General features: G+C 37.1%; 3 protein-coding genes across 7 annotated transcripts; 2 read left to right on the top strand and 1 right to left on the bottom strand.

Annotated features, from left to right (window-relative positions):
- Positions 1-844: 844 nt before the first annotated feature.
- Positions 845-10,203, top strand: LOC123215419 (putative F-box/FBD/LRR-repeat protein At4g03220). 5 transcript variants are annotated; one of them, XR_006502043.1, is made up of 4 exons: positions 845-1,989; positions 2,446-2,616; positions 3,184-4,388; positions 9,744-10,203. XR_006502043.1 is itself a non-coding variant. In XM_044635494.1 (4 exons), the coding sequence occupies exons 1-3, from the start codon at positions 1,064-1,066 to the stop codon at positions 3,469-3,471; spliced, it is 669 nt and encodes a 222-aa protein (XP_044491429.1). In that variant the 5' UTR covers positions 852-1,063; the 3' UTR covers positions 3,472-4,388; positions 9,744-10,149. The 5 variants fall into 5 exon arrangements, 1 of the variants encoding a protein (XP_044491429.1); XR_006502042.1 differs by having other exon boundaries at positions 845-2,051; XR_006502041.1 differs by having other exon boundaries at positions 845-2,058.
- Positions 4,480-10,149, top strand: LOC123215418. The gene is made up of 2 exons (XM_044635493.1): positions 4,480-5,838; positions 9,682-10,149. The coding sequence occupies exons 1-2, from the start codon at positions 4,576-4,578 to the stop codon at positions 9,694-9,696; spliced, it is 1,278 nt and encodes a 425-aa protein (XP_044491428.1). The 5' UTR covers positions 4,480-4,575; the 3' UTR covers positions 9,697-10,149.
- A 3,701-nt stretch (positions 10,204-13,904) lies between the features above and the next one.
- LOC123215416 (probable WRKY transcription factor 12) lies at positions 13,905-16,377 on the bottom strand. Its single transcript, XM_044635492.1, has 4 exons — positions 15,937-16,377; positions 15,768-15,835; positions 15,187-15,348; positions 13,905-14,206 (listed from the first exon to the last, which is right to left on the bottom strand). The coding sequence occupies exons 1-4, from the start codon at positions 16,159-16,161 to the stop codon at positions 14,044-14,046; spliced, it is 618 nt and encodes a 205-aa protein (XP_044491427.1). The 5' UTR covers positions 16,162-16,377; the 3' UTR covers positions 13,905-14,043.
- Positions 16,378-17,561: the final 1,184 nt, after the last annotated feature.

Below are 17,561 nucleotides of genomic sequence, written 5' to 3'. Positions count from 1 at the left end.
TTAGGATAATGAAAATACGGGTCAATTTATATGAGATTGATAACCCTAAATAATACGGTTTTCACTTTACACCCTACCTTTTGGCTCATTATCATGTGACCCATAAAGTTTTATCTTTTTTTCACTTAGGCTAATAATGTTAATCTGTTTTGTATTTATTCTTGAATGACAAATCACATTAATACAGAAGTTTAAATTTACCGTGTTTGAGTAAACCCAAGGTGATTTCTTCTACGTATTATAAATTAGAATCTTCTTAGTTTTTATAAATAATTTTCTATTGTGTATTATTCATATATTTTTTATTAAGTGGATAGTAAATAAAATTATGATTAAACTACAATTAATCATCTAATGTTTTATAAACTATGAATGATCTATAGCAAAATCTCAATACACTTCTTAACATAACTAACAAAAATATTATGTTAAAATAGTGTCAAACTAAGTCAAATGGTACACAAATGTTTAAGTGAGTTCAAGTTTCAAAAACATTAAGTTATCATCTATGTGAAATCTTTTAACGGGTCACTCAAATAAATGTGTACTCAACATATACACGTGTTACATTATATTGTTATAAACAATTTTAATATGTAAAATTTGTCATAACCTTTTGATAGAATTATTCAACATAATAATAATTTTATTACATTATTTGTGTCATTGATCAGAATTATATTAAAATTATAGGTATTTCTAAATTGTTCGTTATACTTGTTATAGGATTTTCATGAGAAAGCTACGTGATGATCCCCTCGGACATTCTCAAATTTCAACTTAACTATAACTAGACTGATCACCATTCTAATTTGACTTAAACGTATATGTAAACCAAGCCCAAACCGGCTTGGTTGAACCTACCTACATGTGGTATCAGACCTAATTAAATAGGCCGATTCAAACAGAGACCGAATTAGGCCAGTAGACTGTAAATGTGATCGGTAACGAACAATTAGGATGCCATAGACAAGCAAACCTTTCGTCAAAAAACCACCACCACAAACACCCCCACACAGCACTCCGCACCGCAACCCCCCACCCCAACGCAAAAAAAAATTCAATGGCAATCATTCCTGAAAACCCTAAAATTCCAAGAATCGCATATAGTGAGGAAGACGATGATAGAATCAGCAATCTGCCAATACCAATTCTTCATCACATATTGTCATCTCTTGACACCGTTGATGTTATCGGATTAAGCGCTGTTTCAAGACAATGGCGGCAATTGTGGCTGTCAATGCCCTGCTTGTATTTCGACATCTTCCACAAAGTTTGGTCAGATAAAATGAAAACGTTGTCGCTTCTTGCTGTCAATGATCAATTCAAAGATTTTGTCAACTGGGTATTAATGTCTCAAAATAGGTCAGTTAATATTAAAAAAAAAATTTGGCTTAACTGCCTTAATTCTGATGATGATTATACAATTTATAGATGGATCAATGTTATGACTCGGAGAAATGTGGAGGACATTATTCTTCTTATAATTTTAGGGGCTGAGATACCAATTCAGTTGCCTCATTGTCTTTTAACTTGTGAATCACTTATATAGTTGAAGATTTGTTTTGGAAGACACACTGTTGTAAATTTGCCGCCTTTCTACTGGTTTTAGGCCCTTAAAGTATCTTTTCCTATTGAATGTTGAGTTATCCAATTATATTTCCTTTCGAAACTTTATCTCAAGTTGTCCCTTTCTCGAGAATTTGAATTTGCACGCCTGTAACTTTCGTGATTTTAAGATTCTCGACATTTTTTCTACTGGGTTGACGGAACTAGTTATAGATAATAATGGTATTAGTGGTGCCTGTGGTTATGGTTTAAAGAATTGTGAGCTGAGAGTTGCTTGCCCCAGTCTTTCGTCCTTCAGTTTCATAGGTCCTTTATCACGGGACTTCACGCTTCAGTATGTAAAATCTTTGTGGAACGTGTTCCTTGGCATAGATTGTCTCGCTCAACATGAAACTATTGAAGAATGGCATCCTCTTATATGTAAGATCTTCAAAGGTCTTTGCAATATTAAAGTTTTGAAATTATCAGTTCAACATTCGGAGGTAGTGGGTATTGCTCTCATTCCATAAGGTTTTCTATTTGATTTATTTTTTTATTAAACTCTTAATTCTTGGTTATTTGATATAGGAGAATTCTGATATGTGATTTGTGAAGCTGTTTTTCTAGACATCTTCTTGTATTTTCTCTTTCTTCTTTGTCTGTATTTTTTATGATACAATTTTCTTGTCAGAGATTCATGTTCTAGAAACACTGCAAGCATTACTTGATGTTTCTTAGCGTTCCTCTTTGCATATTGGTCTATGTTGAAGTTCTGATTTTTGGTTTTTTGGAGACTTCATCTGAATCATTGCTCTGTGTGTGTGTGCCATTTGTATCTAAGTGTTATTTTCAATTTTTTCATTTCCTTTGCCTTATGGTTTCAATTTTTCATTGTAGTTGTACCACCATATTCTTTACCCAGCAGTTGCTCTAGTGCACAGCATTTCATTCCATAACTTGAAGTCCTTAAAACTGAGGATGTGCATGGATGATTGGAGAATGAAGTTATTGGTCAACCTGCTCAAATGTTCCCCAAATCTAGAAGCTCTTACAATATATTTTGACATGGTAATGCCAGAATCTAAATTTCTAGCTCTTCTTAACACAATTTGTCTTGTGATTTGCTGATTCAATTTGGCAGTGGTTGACAAAAGCGAGTCCTTTCATGTGATTTGTTTGGGTCTGTACTGCAGTCAGTTGCCTTTTGTATATGATCTTTGTTGCTTAGTTTTTACAAGGTGGAGGTTAATATTAATGGGCTAGTACTGCAACAAAAGAGAGTTCTCTAGTGTTGGAAATATGTAAATTTTTACTGCTGAGAGTCGTAGCTGAGGTCATGCTAGAAAGAATATTCATATATTGAAAGAGTGTTTTTGCCTTACCGAATTGGATATGTCCATTGTATGGTCAATTTAGTCATATTTGTATAATCTGTGGAAGTTCAGAATTACATGTCTCATCCTGTTCCATGCTACACTTGGAGCATCTTAACTTTAGAGAAACCAATTTGGTTTCAGTTAAAAGCATGCCATCTTTACTTTTTTATTTTTCTTCTTCACTTAGAATTTTTTCTTCTTTAGATTTAATGCCACAGATGCTTTTACTTATTAATACTTCATTATGTTTTCTTGACAGTGTGAATTTAGTAAGTGGGAAGCACCAGATCAGGCTATCCCATGTTTGACAAATCATGTGAATGTGGTTGAACTATTTGAGGTTAATGGTAAACAAAATGAACTTGAGTTGATGAAGTTTCTACTAAAGCATGGACAAGTACTGCAGAAAATGAGTATTAATTGGCCAATTGACATCAAGGGTGTTGAAGAGATTATCCCAGAGATTATGAAATTTCCAAAAACATCTTCAGATGTTGCACTGAGATTTCATGAGCCTAAGTTTCTGTTTGAGTTTTCCGAGTTATGAAATATGGAAATTTATGTAGTATGATTGCTGTTGGCTTCGTGTTAACATATATTGGTTAGTTTTAGCTTGATTTAAAGGGTTTTTTTTTTGCAAAATTATTGTAGCAGCACGGATCACTATGGACAGTGTACAGTGGTTCTGCCCATTGTATGGTTAACTGTTTGCTTCCTCATTCTTTGTGATTCCAAAGGACATCCATTGTATAATGATTCAAATCCTTGACATCTGGGATGTACAGATTCATAACTAAAACCAGATCATCTCATCCAATGACAACCACTTCTACTGCATCAAACTGATAGACCCCCGATAATCAAGACTTATAAAAGGAAGGGCAAAAAGGGGATTGCAACACCAACAGCTATAATTCAGAAGGCAATTCTGGATAACCATCACACAAACTTGGAAGTACAGTTGAGCAAACACAAAAACAAGGAAGTAGCAGATCACATGGCCATAATCATAGAAGCAGATCTCACAGGCAAGGAAAGAAATCAAGAGGAGCATACAATCGGGAAGGAGACAGATGTTCAGGGATGGAGCTGTACGTTAAATGAAGAAGAAAGTTGTGAGAATGGGGCATCAGGAAAAATAGAATTTGGTTAGGTTTTGGTTTGGGGGGCTTAGGCCTAGGTCATTGGTTGGCTGCCTCGGCAGTGTTGGTTGTATTGGTTTTTCTTGGTTCCTTGATTTATTTCAGCTAGTTATTGTAATCTGCACTATTTCATTCAATAAAGCAGCCATTACATTTATTCATATAATTGTGCTGAATACAATCCATTAGTTCGTCGGTTACATTCATTCCACAAATTAGCAAAATACAGTTCTTCTACATTGATACAGTACTTGCAACAGGTGCTCAACAGTTGACTTCGTCTCCAGAAGGATCCAGCTCCCGCAGAAGACAACTCAACAAGGTCAGGTACGCAACAAAATTGGTATCAGAGCAGGTGAAATTGGGTGATGGTCAATACTAGAATGGAATCCAAATTAGAACAAACGGAGAAAGGACTGAATGGCAAAATTGAAAACCTGAAGAATGAGTTTGGGACAGTTAAGCACGAATTAAAGGAAATTCACATAGAGTTGAAGGAATCGCGTTCGATGAGGGAAGAAATAACAGAGATTAAGGATATATTAGCAGTGCTATGCCAAAAGGAAATTAAAGGAAAAATGATCGTTGAACAATCTGAAGTGCAGGAAAATAAGGGAGATTCAGGAGGTACTAGTGGGACGGACCTAGAACATATAGGCGAAGTGACCTTAGCTAGAACAAATGGAGGAGGGGACATATATCCTCGTCGAATCGAAATCCCGATGTTTGGTGGAGACGATCCCGTTGGATGGATATTTAGAGCAGAAAAATATTTCTCTGTCAACCGGGTCAGGACGGAGGACATGGTGAAGGCCGCAGGTGTTTGCATGGAAGGAACCGCCCTAACGTGGTTACAATGGGAGGAAGCTCGGGGAACCTTCAACAGTTGGGAGGCATTTAAGGCAGCACTAGTGGAACGATTTCGGGTTACACGAGAGGGGTCAGCTTATGAAGAACTCTACTCACTCCGGCAATGGGGCTCCGTCGCAGATTACAGGTTCCAGTTTGAGAAATTAACCGCAGCTCTGTTAGATTTATCTGATGCGGCTCTGAAGGGCGCTTTCATCAATGGGCTGAGAGATGAGATTAGAGCAGAGATCCGACTCATGGAACCCGCCTCCTTGCGCCAGGCCATGGGTGCAGCTCAGCGTATCGAGGACCGCAACACCTTATTGGGTCAAGTGAGAGATTGGCGTCGATCCATGAAACCAAACCCAAATCCAAACTATTATCTACCAGTGACTCCAGCAAGCAACCACAACAATTTACTCCAGCCCAACCTACAGAAAATCCCATCCACCCAATCCATATCTTTCACCAGACCCACCCACACAAATACATCTCGCCCTCCAACCACAGCAACAAGTGGACGACTTCCAGTCAGTGCAAGCAGCTCCAACACCAGCATGATCAGACCACCAGTGTCAAGAGCTCCAAACAACGCCAGTAGCATGCGTCGCCTGCCTTTCCGTCGACTTACTGACGCCGAACAACAAGAAAAATTTTTGAAGCGCCTTTGTTTTCGTTGTGATGAACCGTTCGGGCCCAACCACCAATGTCGCCAGAAAACGCTTCGAGTCCTGATCGTGGGTGATGAGAATGAAGATGGAGGCATACCAGACTCTGGCGAATTAATGATGACCCAAGCAGCAGCGGCAGATCTTGATGCAGTAGTCATTCCAGAGGAACCCATTGAACTGGCTGCTCATTCAGTCGCCGGAATCAGCCCTTATCGCACATTCAAGGTCGCTGGAGACATTTCAGGACATGAGGTACGCATTCTCATTGATAGCGGCGCTAGTCACAATTTCATATCTGATGAATTGGTTAAAAAATTTAATTTGCCTATAGCACCTACGCAAAGTTTTGGGGTTACAGTTGGGGATGGGTATCGGCTTAAAGGCTCTGGGATTTGCAAAAAATTACGAATAATGGTGCAAGGAATTGAAATAATTCAGGACTTTCTACCTATTAAATTGGGAAATATTGATGTTATCCTTGGCATAGAATGGTTATCTGGACTAGGTGATGTCAAGACCAATTGGAAATTGTTGACCTTGAAGTTCAAACAAGGCGATCGATGGAGGGATATTCAGGGGGACCCTACACTGACTCGGTTGGAGGTTTCACTGAAGACATTTATGAAAACCGTAAACGAAGGGGGGATAGGATATTGGATTGAGTGGGCTGCCATAGAGGAAGAATCACATTCATTACAGTTTGACATTCCTAGTGATATTGGGCGCTTGCTTCAAGAGTTCCAACATCTCTTTAAATCACCCACCGATTTACCTCCACAACGACCCAACGATCATGCCATCAAACTAATAGCTGGAGCACCACCACCCAATATTCGCCCTTATCGCTACCCACATTATCAAAAGAATGAAGTGGAAAAGTTAGTCCAAGAAATGCTAGACTCTGGGATTATCCGCCCAAGCACGAGCCCATACTCGAGCCCAATCTTGCTAGTTAAGAAAAAAGATGGAGGTTGGCGTTTTTGTGTGGATTATAGGGCCCTTAATAAGATCACTATCTTGGATAAATTTCCAATTCCTGCTATTGATGAATTACTCGATGAATTAGGTGGGGCCACCATTTTTTCTAAACTTGATCTGAAATCCGGGTATCATCAAATCAGGGTAATAGAAGAAGACATTGAAAAAACTGCATTCAGGACGCACAACGGACATTATGAATTTTTAGTAATGTCATTCGGACTGTCTAATGCCCCAGCCACTTTTCAATCCTTGATGAACAACATTTTTCGTCCTCACCTGCGACGATTTATCTTGGTTTTCTTTGACGACATTCTTATTTATAGTCCAGATATGGAGACTCACTTGGACCACCTCTGTATAGCCTTTCAGTTGCTCAGTCAGAACCATCTGGTGCTCAATAAAAAGAAGTGTTCTTTTGGGTGTCAACAGATCGAGTATTTGGGACACATTATTTCTGCCTCTGGAGTAGCCGCAGATCCATCAAAGATAGAAAGTATGATTGTCTGGCCCATTCCAAAAAATGTTAAGGGTTTACGAGGGTTTCTAGGACTCACCGGGTATTATCGTCGTTTTGTGAAAGGATATGGGAAGATAGCAGAACCATTGACTCGACTTCTTAAGAGAGATAGTTTTGAGTGGGGAAAGGAAGCTCAAGAAGCCTTTGACAAGCTTAAAACAGCGATGACTACTGTGCCAGTCCTCGCCATGCCAGATTTTTCTAAAACCTTTATTGTGGAAACTGATGCTTCAGGAGTAGGGTTGGGTGCGGTCCTAATGCAAGAAGGAAGGCCAATTGCTTTTCTTAGTCGGGCACTTTCACCAAGAAATCGATTGAAGTCAGTTTACGAAAGGGAGTTAATGGCCATAGTTTTCGCCGTTCAGAAGTGGAGACATTATTTATTAGGTCGTCATTTTATTATTAGAACCGACCAAGGGAGCCTCAAATACCTCATGGAGCAGACCGTCTTAAGCGAAGGCCAACAGAAATGGGTAATGAAGCTAATGGGATATGATTTTGAGATTCAATATAGACCAGGGCGAGAAAACAAGGCAGCAGATGCATTATCACGACAAGGGGAAATCATGTCCATTTCTACAGTCCATGCTACTTACACTGAAGGGTTAATGGATGAAATTGCAACCGACCCACGCCTTCAGAAACTAATTCAAGAACTCATTTTAAATTCGTCCTCACATCCGGGATATCAGCTCAAAAAGGGGACCTTACTCTACAAGGACCGTCTAGTCGTTCCACGACACTCTACACTTATCCCAAAGTTATTATATGAACTTCATGCATCTCCAAGTGGTGGTCATTCAGGTTTTTTTCGCACCTATAAAAGAGTATCGAGTGTTCTGTATTGGGAAGGGCAAAAAAGTGATGTTCGAAAGTTCGTGGCTGAATGTGAAATCTGTCAACGCAATAAATATGAAGCACTTAACCCAGCTGGACTTTTGCAACCCCTCCCTATCCCTAAGCAAGTTTGGGAAGACATTTCTATGGATTTTATAGGGGGATTGCCTAAATCAGGAGGATACGACACTATTATGGTTGTGGTAGATCGATTGACAAAGTACAGTCACTTTTTGGCTCTTAAACATCCTTACACCGCCCGTCAAGTGGCAGAGCTGTTCGTGCGTGAAATTGTTCGCCTACATGGATACCCACGCACTATTGTATCTGATCGTGATAGTATTTTTCTAAGTGCTTTTTGGTCTGAAATTTTTCGTCTTGCAGGGACTTCACTAAAATATAGTTCAGCATACCATCCGCAATCCGATGGCCAAACTGAAGTGGTTAATCGCAGCCTTGAAACCTATCTTCGTTGTTTCTCTAGTTCCCAGCCCACCAAATGGTTTAAGTGGCTTGCATGGGCAGAATTTTGGTATAACACCACCTACCATGGTGCTTCAGGAATGACTCCTTTCAAAGCTCTCTATGGAAGGGACCCACCTATGTTGTTACGTTATGGAAATGAATGCTCCATTGTTGAAGATGTCAACATTCAAATGAGGGAACGAAACCTACTATTAGATGAGCTCAAGGCTAACTTGGTTAAGGCACAACATCGAATGAAAAAGTATGCTGACTCATCTCGTCGAGAAGTGCAGTACCAGCTTGGTGATTGGGTTTTCTTAAAATTACAGCCTTATCGCCTTCGCTCTCTAGCGTCACGGCCTAATGAGAAACTCAGCCCTCGTTATTACGGGCCCTACCAGATTATAGAGAGGATCGGTTCGGTGGCTTATCGTCTGACTCTTCCGTCATATGCTAAGATTCATCCGGTCTTCCATGTTTCTCACCTGAAGAAGGTCAAGGGATCTCATGTTTCCATACAACCTCTTCCCCCATGTCTCACAGAGGATGTTGAGCTAAATGTTAGGCCCCAAGAGGTGCTTGCTGTTCGGGGCTCTACCCCTGATACCTTGGAGGTCCTTATCCATTGGGCAGGGTTACCCATAAGCGAAAGTTCCTGGGAGTCGTATTCAACTATTTCCACTGTTTTTCCTGCCTTTCACCTTGAGGACAAGGTGAAACTTTTGGGGGGGAGTATTGATAGACCCCCGATAATCAAGACTTATAAAAGGAAGGGCAAAAAGGGGATTGCAACACCAACAGCTATAATTCAGAAGGCAATTCTGGATAACCATCACACAAACTTGGAAGTACAGCTGAGCAAACACAAAAACAAGGAAGTAGCAGATCACATGGCCATAATCATAGAAGCAGATCTCACAGGCAAGGAAAGAAATCAAGAGGAGCATACAATCGGGAAGGAGACAGATGTTCAGGGATGGAGCTGTACGTTAAATGAAGAAGAAAGTTGTGAGAATGGGGCATCAGGAAAAATAGAATTTGGTTAGGTTTTGGTTTGGGGGGCTTAGGCCTAGGTCATTGGTTGGCTGCCTCGGCAGTGTTGGTTGTATTGGTTTTTCTTGGTTCCTTGATTTATTTCAGCTAGTTATTGTAATCTGCACTATTTCATTCAATAAAGCAGCCATTACATTTATTCATATAATTGTGCTTAATACAATCCATTAGTTCGTCGGTTACATTCATTCCACAAATTAGCAAAATACAGTTCTTCTACATTGATACAGTACTTGCAACAGGTGCTCAACAGTTGACTTCGTCTCCAGAAGGATCCAGCTCCCGCAGAAGACAACTCAACAAGGTCAGGTACGCAACACAAACCAAACTCTCTGAGCAAGGCAAATCTTACACTCTACAGATTGGAGAGCCGAGGTCGACAACTAATGTCTGAGCTTTTTGAGGTTGCTGGTTGCAAGAATGAACTTGAATTGGTGAGGTATCTGCTAAAAGTATGGAGGTGTACTGCAGAAAATGAATATACACTGGATGAATGGTGCTGAGAATGCCAAGGAAATTATATCCGAGGTAACAATGTTTCCTAGATCTGCTATTGAATTAACATTCATTTAGCTTACTTTTATCTGTTATTATTGAGATATGTAAAAATAGGAAAACCATAATTAAAAGAAGGACTTTGACTATTGTTGGATTCATGTCATTTATGTATATTGTGAAGCTTTATAATTGTATATCTTATGTTGTGGACACTGATCTTTCTGTGCTCTCATGGTTACTGAAATTGTAAGGATGATTGTATGGTATGAACATTCTCAATTTCTGGTCAGTTAATTACTATGAAGCAGGGCTGATTAAGTTACCAATTTCTTGTGGATCATAAATTTGCCCTGTTCAGATTTCAAATGCCAAATATTTTCCCTGTGGTGAATAATAAATGTTTTTAGCTAACAATGTTTGTCTCTCTCCACACTTGGATCCTTAATTCGACTATATTCATCATCAATTTTAAATGAATGATAGCTTTTTTCATGATGTTCAGATCGATTATTTACCTGGTTCAATTTTAGGTTAATTTGATCCTATGCCTAAAATGACTTTGAACTTTGACCCAGACCAAATTAATATGATGACACCTCGTGGTTCAGCCTGTCAATCCAATCTGATATTTACCAGAACCTAACCCAAATTGGATTGGCCATTGGTTTCGAATTGGTTGGACCAATTCGATCGACATGGCGGAATCCAGTTTTTAAAAGCTGGTATATTACTAGGGTAACCCGTCTTAGAAATTTTGTAAAGGTATTTAGAGATGCTTACATTCATATGCTTATATTCTTAAGAGATGTAAATATGTTACACCGTGCATGCCACACCGAACTCGTCTCTCGACCTCCACACTCTCTTTCTTTCTATATGTAAGAGATTAATATTTACAAATTATAATTATTTTACTCTGCAAATTATATTGAAAGGAAATATGTCGGGTTTGTCGATACGATACCTATCATTTCTATCGAACTGTTTTGGGATTCCCTTAAAAAAATCATGCCTGCACATGCAACGATTAAGAGAAACCTAGCTCTAAGTTTAGTAAGGGACACAATCATGGGCACAAATGTTGCATTAAAATTTTTCCCTTGCAAGAGACTGACACACACATAGAGGAATATATCCAACATTTCTTTCAATACTTTGTTAATATGTGTTACAGTCACCTCTTTTATGACTATAGAATTGTGAATAGAGTTATGAACTCAATCAATATTATTAAAAAAATATTGTCTAATATATAGTATTATAATGTAATAGGAAATATAATATATAACAAAATCATATGAATCAGATCAAATTAAAATCGAATCAAAATATATTTTATTTAATACTCTCCCACAGTTGTAGCAAGAGTTTGAAAACAGAAGTTGAAAAGTCAATGATGTCATGATAGTAGCAAGAAATGATATCATTGCTAGAAAACTAGAAGAAAGGTTTTCAAAAACAGAGATAGTCACAGTGATTGTGGTGGAGAAAAAATCACCGATTCAAGAGGAAAAACCATCGATAAGGGAGAGATGAGAGCAAGTGTTCAATCATGTGAGGGATGAGAGCATGTGTTCAATTATATGAGAGACGAGAGCATATGCTCAATCGTGTGAGAGATGAGAGTAGGTACTTAATCATGTGGGAAGATGGTCAAAGACAAAGCACAATAAAGAGGGAGGTTGTTGTCGACAAGGAAAACGCAAGTGAGTGTGTGATCTCAAAAGAACTCACAGTATGAATCAAAAGAGATAGAGATGTTTGACGATGATGAGAAAGAGGTAGAATACACTCGTTATGGTGGTGTTAGGAGAGAGAAAGTATCGAAGAGAAGACTAGGTTAATGTCGACTTGAGCTTGGGCTAAGAAGGCGCTCAAAGATAAAGGAAGAATGCTATTAGAAAGAGATTCCAAACCATTGAAGAATGGCATTGAAAGTTAACCGATGTAGGGAGCAAGGCCAACAAATTAGTAGCAGTGACGGTTGAAAAATACAATAGCAAAGAAGAGGTTGTCATTGGAAAACCAAGACTAGTGGTATAGGAAGAAGTGGCAAGGAAACAATAAGTGGTGGATTTTCGAGAATCACCAGAACTATAATTGGCCGTGGAAACCAACCATTGGATGCTTGGGAGTCAGATTTGTGATTGATGAAAAGATCTTAGCATGAGATGTATGCGATGCTATGATTTGGGTAAGGAGATGGTCGAAACAAGATACTACAAATGGGAAGGTTGTTGTTGGTAAAGAAAAGAGAGGAAGAAGGGCTCAGTCTCAACTAGATACTTGCTAAAGACGAAGGAAGAGGGGTTGTGACTACTTTGAAAGAAAAGGTAGCTACCAAATAGAAAGGCTAGATGGTCGTTGGCTCAATCTCGAGTTGGAAGGTCGGTCAGAGATGAAGGAGGAAGTGTGCTTGCATTGGGTCTACAAATCAAAGAAGACAGGGGATGAAACATAAAGATTCAAAACTTTGGGAGAGCTGTAAGAAAAAATTATGCATAATATGTAAACCCTAGGGTGGAGGAAAAAATTAGTTTTCAAAACTAACAAGTATGACACTAAGGGGAAATGACAGTTTTCAAAATTGAAAGATATAGGAGGATTTCACCACTCTAATACCATGTAAAATTATAAACTCAATCAATATTATTAAAGAAATATTGTACATTATGTAGTATTATAATGTCATATGAAATAGAATCATAATCCTATAAAATAAGAAAAATAATATACAACAAATTAGAATCATATCAAATCAGAATCGAATTAAATCAAAATCATATTGAATCTGATCAAATCAAAATCAGATTAAAATATATTTTATTTAACAATAGGATGTTGGATGCATATATATACTCAACATTTCTATTATGTTTTATCGATAAATGTACATTCACCTCCTTATGAGACACATCCACTCTTTTATAAGACTTAACCTTGTTGAAGTTTATCTCCCCATTACTTAAAAAGACATGTAGAGTGATTTTAATAACATCATTGGTCTCAATCCATTATAAAAGTAATATCTGTTTTGTTTACGAGTTTTGTAACTTAAAACATATTTTGACAACTTCGAAATTTGCAAACTAATGAACACGTGCATATAAAATGCCATACATACTAACATCTCTCATGTGATTTGCTCACATGGGATTGGATTCGCGCAAGCCCAGTTGCATGCTTGGTTAAATACTGTAAAATTAGGGAGCTGGGCATGAGTGAGATGTAGAAATGAGTGAATGTAATCACTGTCACAGAGCCTCCGGTAATTGAGGTTTTGGTGTCCGGCGCACATCTCAAAGGCCAAAGAGAGACAGGTGGAGCACGCCCACACGATGTGCAGCACTCACAAAATCCATGTCAAAATTGGAGGTATTGGACATGCATGATCGCTTCGCCATATGTATATCGGCTTCACAATGCAAATCGAGTGGTGACTATAAATCCGGAATAAGGCTGCCGCATTGAAGCCTTCATATATGCTGAATACGAACATACTTGAGTTGACATTAAATTTGTTTAAGAATTTAATGAACATACATGCATCGGAGAGTAGGATAAGGTAAGAGCCCTTCAGAAGCTGTATATACATACATATGGGATCCTCTTTTTATCTCAGTAACAATGACCCGCTTCACTTAGCGGCAACAACTACGTATTCCTACGGCTCACGTAACTTTGTTCAATCGGGACATGCACCTATCAGTTCCTGAAAACCCTAGATTTGATGGTTCTGATTGTATTATTATAATTTAACGTGTAAATTTAGTATGTAGTGTAACTTTGTGATATTGGGAATTCAAGAAATTAATTATCTTTTGATGGAAGTAAAAGCCCTTCAAGATATATTATCATGCTTCAACTACACAGAAGAAGGATTTCGTTATAGCCTTCAGTCATCACAGATCAAAAGGCTTCTTTTACAAAAGTTCTATACATATAAACCACGAGAAACCAAAAATTATACGATAGATACTGATCTATTATTACTAATTAACCATATAGCATTAACAGATCTAGAGTTCTTATGATCAAACTTAGAATATAAAATACAAGAAACCTTCAAAAGAACAATCATGGATACGATGGCTGACAATTACTAATTAAAAAGAAGTATAGCATTCATGTTCAGATGAATTTGAGTCATCGCAAGGAGAGTGATTGTGTCTACCTTCATAAGTTGTTATCACCATTCGACAATCCTCTGAAAGTCGTTCAACCCTCTTCTTCACTCGACAGTTATTGTGCGTGCACCGATAATAACTTCTGCCATTTATTAACAGCCATGATCACACAAAACTATGCAACTGGTTATTAAAAGATATGATGCACATCAAGATCAACATACATCACTTTGATCTGTTTCTGTAAGTTCTTTTTCTTCCATTGATCTTTTATAAATAATGATAACAATCAAATCTCTATCTTAATTATAATAAATTTGCTTCTGTTCTTTACATCATTATGCATGCATACCTTAAAGATTGTTCAAAATGATGAAATGGTGGGTAATTAACAATTTTAGTCATATACACTGAAGCCATAGCGGCATGTTTATAATAATTTCCGTAAATATTTCACAAACCAATGAAAACATGCAATAAGAAGGTTCAATTGTAGTTGATAACTGTAGAATAAGCAATTTATGACCACACCAATGCAGTTAAATGGGCCAAATTATATGAAGGTTTTAAGATTTCAGATACTTAGATAGGAAAAGGCAAGATTTGGTTGATGAAAATAAAGCATTGAATATATTTTTCAAAGGGATTGCTTAGAATTGAAGCAGACAAACTAACCTATCTGATATGCAACTACACCAACTAATAAGAAAGAAATGCAAATTTCGGTAGATGACATGGATGGAACTGAAACAGTACCTGGCACCATTATCGTCCTTATTTTTCCTAATTTCAATATTCAATGATTGAAATAAGCCGAAATAGTTGTGACAGTGTACCATAAATTTATTCTCTTCCATTTTGCCACATTTCATTGTCTACTGGTTTTATTGTTGTTGTTAGAACTGATTACAGTAAAAATTATTAAAAATTATCCAGGGATTAATTACTAGTAATTTATTATAAACTTTCATGAGCGTTGATCTTGACTATATTATGGATCTAAATTAAGCATATTGAAAGCAAATATGTATTCTTAAATAAAACCCCAATGAAATTAGCACAAGAAAATTAGATAGTGCATGAATATGTTTATAGCTAGCCATGAAGTTGCGGTGCATATACCGTGGGTGAAGGCTGTTTTTGACAACTTTCTGACCATATTTTCTCCATTTGTAACCATCATCTAGCACGTCTACATCGCTCCTTGTTTGGAAACAGAACCTTGGTTCTCTAAGCTTTCTTCTAACTTTAACCTTGCCCTTCTCAGAGGATGAGCTTCTCCACCTGCCAAATTCCAACTAGTACTCAAGAGGCTACATACTTCTATATTTCATGTTTGTAAAAGGAATCATATATAATATAACTTGGAATTATTAAGATAGATCTGTCAAAGGACAAGTGGATTCCTGTATTCAATGTGTATCAAGACTTTGATAGATCCAGTACTTGTCTGTTTCTTCAGACCCACTTAAAAAGAGAGAGAGAGATGTAAACTTGTTGTAGACTGAAGCAATCTCTTATCCACACATGGCCAGATCTCTTCCAGATTTTGTTAAAGGTTCAAAGAATATTTTCTTTGGCATGCGTGCGTACCAGTATGTGAAAGTAAAGAAAGAGAAAGAGATGGACCAAAATCCATGAACAGAACATTAAACAAGGAGGAAGAAGAAGAAGACGAAGAAAAAAGGGTAACAGAAATATACCATGAATTGTTGGCATCGTTACCGGTGCAATTCTCGTCATTAACAGCCTTGGGATCTAAAGGCCCTACCTAAAGATTTCAATTACAAGCAAAATAATCAACAACCAACTAATCGAAAGACCTAAAAGATCATGAATATGTGTAAAATAAAGAAAAAACAAAGAACCCACCTGGTCGTTATGAATAAACCCTATGGCAGTAGTAGTAGTAGCAGTAGTAGAGTTGGTAGTATTAAGAGGCTGAGATTGTGATTGAGAGTTGGAAGCTGCTGGGGCCAAGAAACTCAAAACCTGGTTTTCTTCAAACTGAACAAATCCCATTTCATGGATGGGTTGCGGCGTAGTGAAAGAAACTTGTAGGTCGTAGTTTGGTAGTGCTGATCTTTCTCCTTCCATAATAATTGAATACCCTAATTAACTAGGTAAAGAAGGTGAGTTGGGCAGTTAAATTTATGTTGGTTTTTGAAGGGATTTTATTATTAGTAGCTAGAGGGGAACAGGTGCATGTGATCGTACATCCAGTTTTTGTTTTGGTTTGTGTTAAGAGAAGTGTTGTTTTTGGGTGGTCTGGTCAGGTCAACTTGTATACGCTGAAACTCAAAGGAATATTTCTTTCTCAATCTCATCTTCCTTGAGTCTTCTATTTATTCTACATACATACGCCCACCCACCAGTTTTCAAGATGCACAGTTGACAGAACCATCAAATTATTACCAGAATATATGGCTGTCTGCAAAAGCAAATGAATAGGACATTATACATATACATAAAATCATTTCTATCATTTCTACCTTATTAATAATTATAAGATAAATTTTAAAGTGGTTTGATCTGTTATTTTATAATAGATATTTACTGTTACACGATTAAGCTTTTAGGAGAAATTATATCAGAATGACAATATGAATTGTGTTCATTTGCCTCTTTAATATCATACATAGGACTAGAATATAAGATAAAAATGTAATTTATATAAATGTATACATTTAACTCTTAGTCTATTGAATTTAAATATCTAAAAATGCTTGACAACCATATTACCCCATTGACATAGAGATAATTGTTCAATTCAGTAAAGGTCACTGTCTATAGATGGAAAGGTTTTCACTAATATTTCGTAAATGTAAGTGATATATATCTACATATTTCTTTAATACAACTCTTGTTCATTTTAGTGAAGAAAATTTGATAGCACAAGAATATAATATCCAACAAATACGTTATAGATGTATTTTATATTATTTTATTTTATTTTCCTAATTAATCTTGTATGATATAATATTCCAAGACGTGCTACACATTCTTATAATTGTCAAAATAATAGAAAATCCACACGATCATTAGTTTGAAAAAAACAGTGATGAAGTAGACTATGAATTAAAGTTACATTAGTTTATCCTTATAGTGTCACATACGCGGCTTTCCACAGTCAAAGACGGTTTGTGAGGGATGAATCAATGCCACCTATTTCAATTTTTTGTCTCATAATTTTTCCCTTCATCTTATTCTACTATTTCGTTGTCCCCACTATATTTTTTAATTAAAATTTCGATTGGGTTTGATTTCAATTGAGTCAAAATTGTGGTTAGCTTGAACTCAAATTAAGTCCATAAATGTTTATAGTATCATCACTAGGTTACCGATAAAATGAATAATATTATTAAATAGACAAACAAATCAATTTTAAATTGAATTACAAAGTTAGAGTTTCAATTTAAAATTGGTTTGATTAAATCGGGCTGTGAGTTTGAACTGAGCTAGTCCACCCCGAAAATTGAAACAATATGCATACAAAG

This window comes from Mangifera indica, chromosome 5, assembly GCF_011075055.1.
Source record: "Mangifera indica cultivar Alphonso chromosome 5, CATAS_Mindica_2.1, whole genome shotgun sequence".
NCBI classification, from domain to species: Eukaryota; Viridiplantae; Streptophyta; class Magnoliopsida; order Sapindales; family Anacardiaceae; genus Mangifera; species Mangifera indica.
The sequence above is the reverse complement of the archived record's forward strand: the minus strand, read 5'-3'. Positions and strand labels throughout refer to the sequence as shown.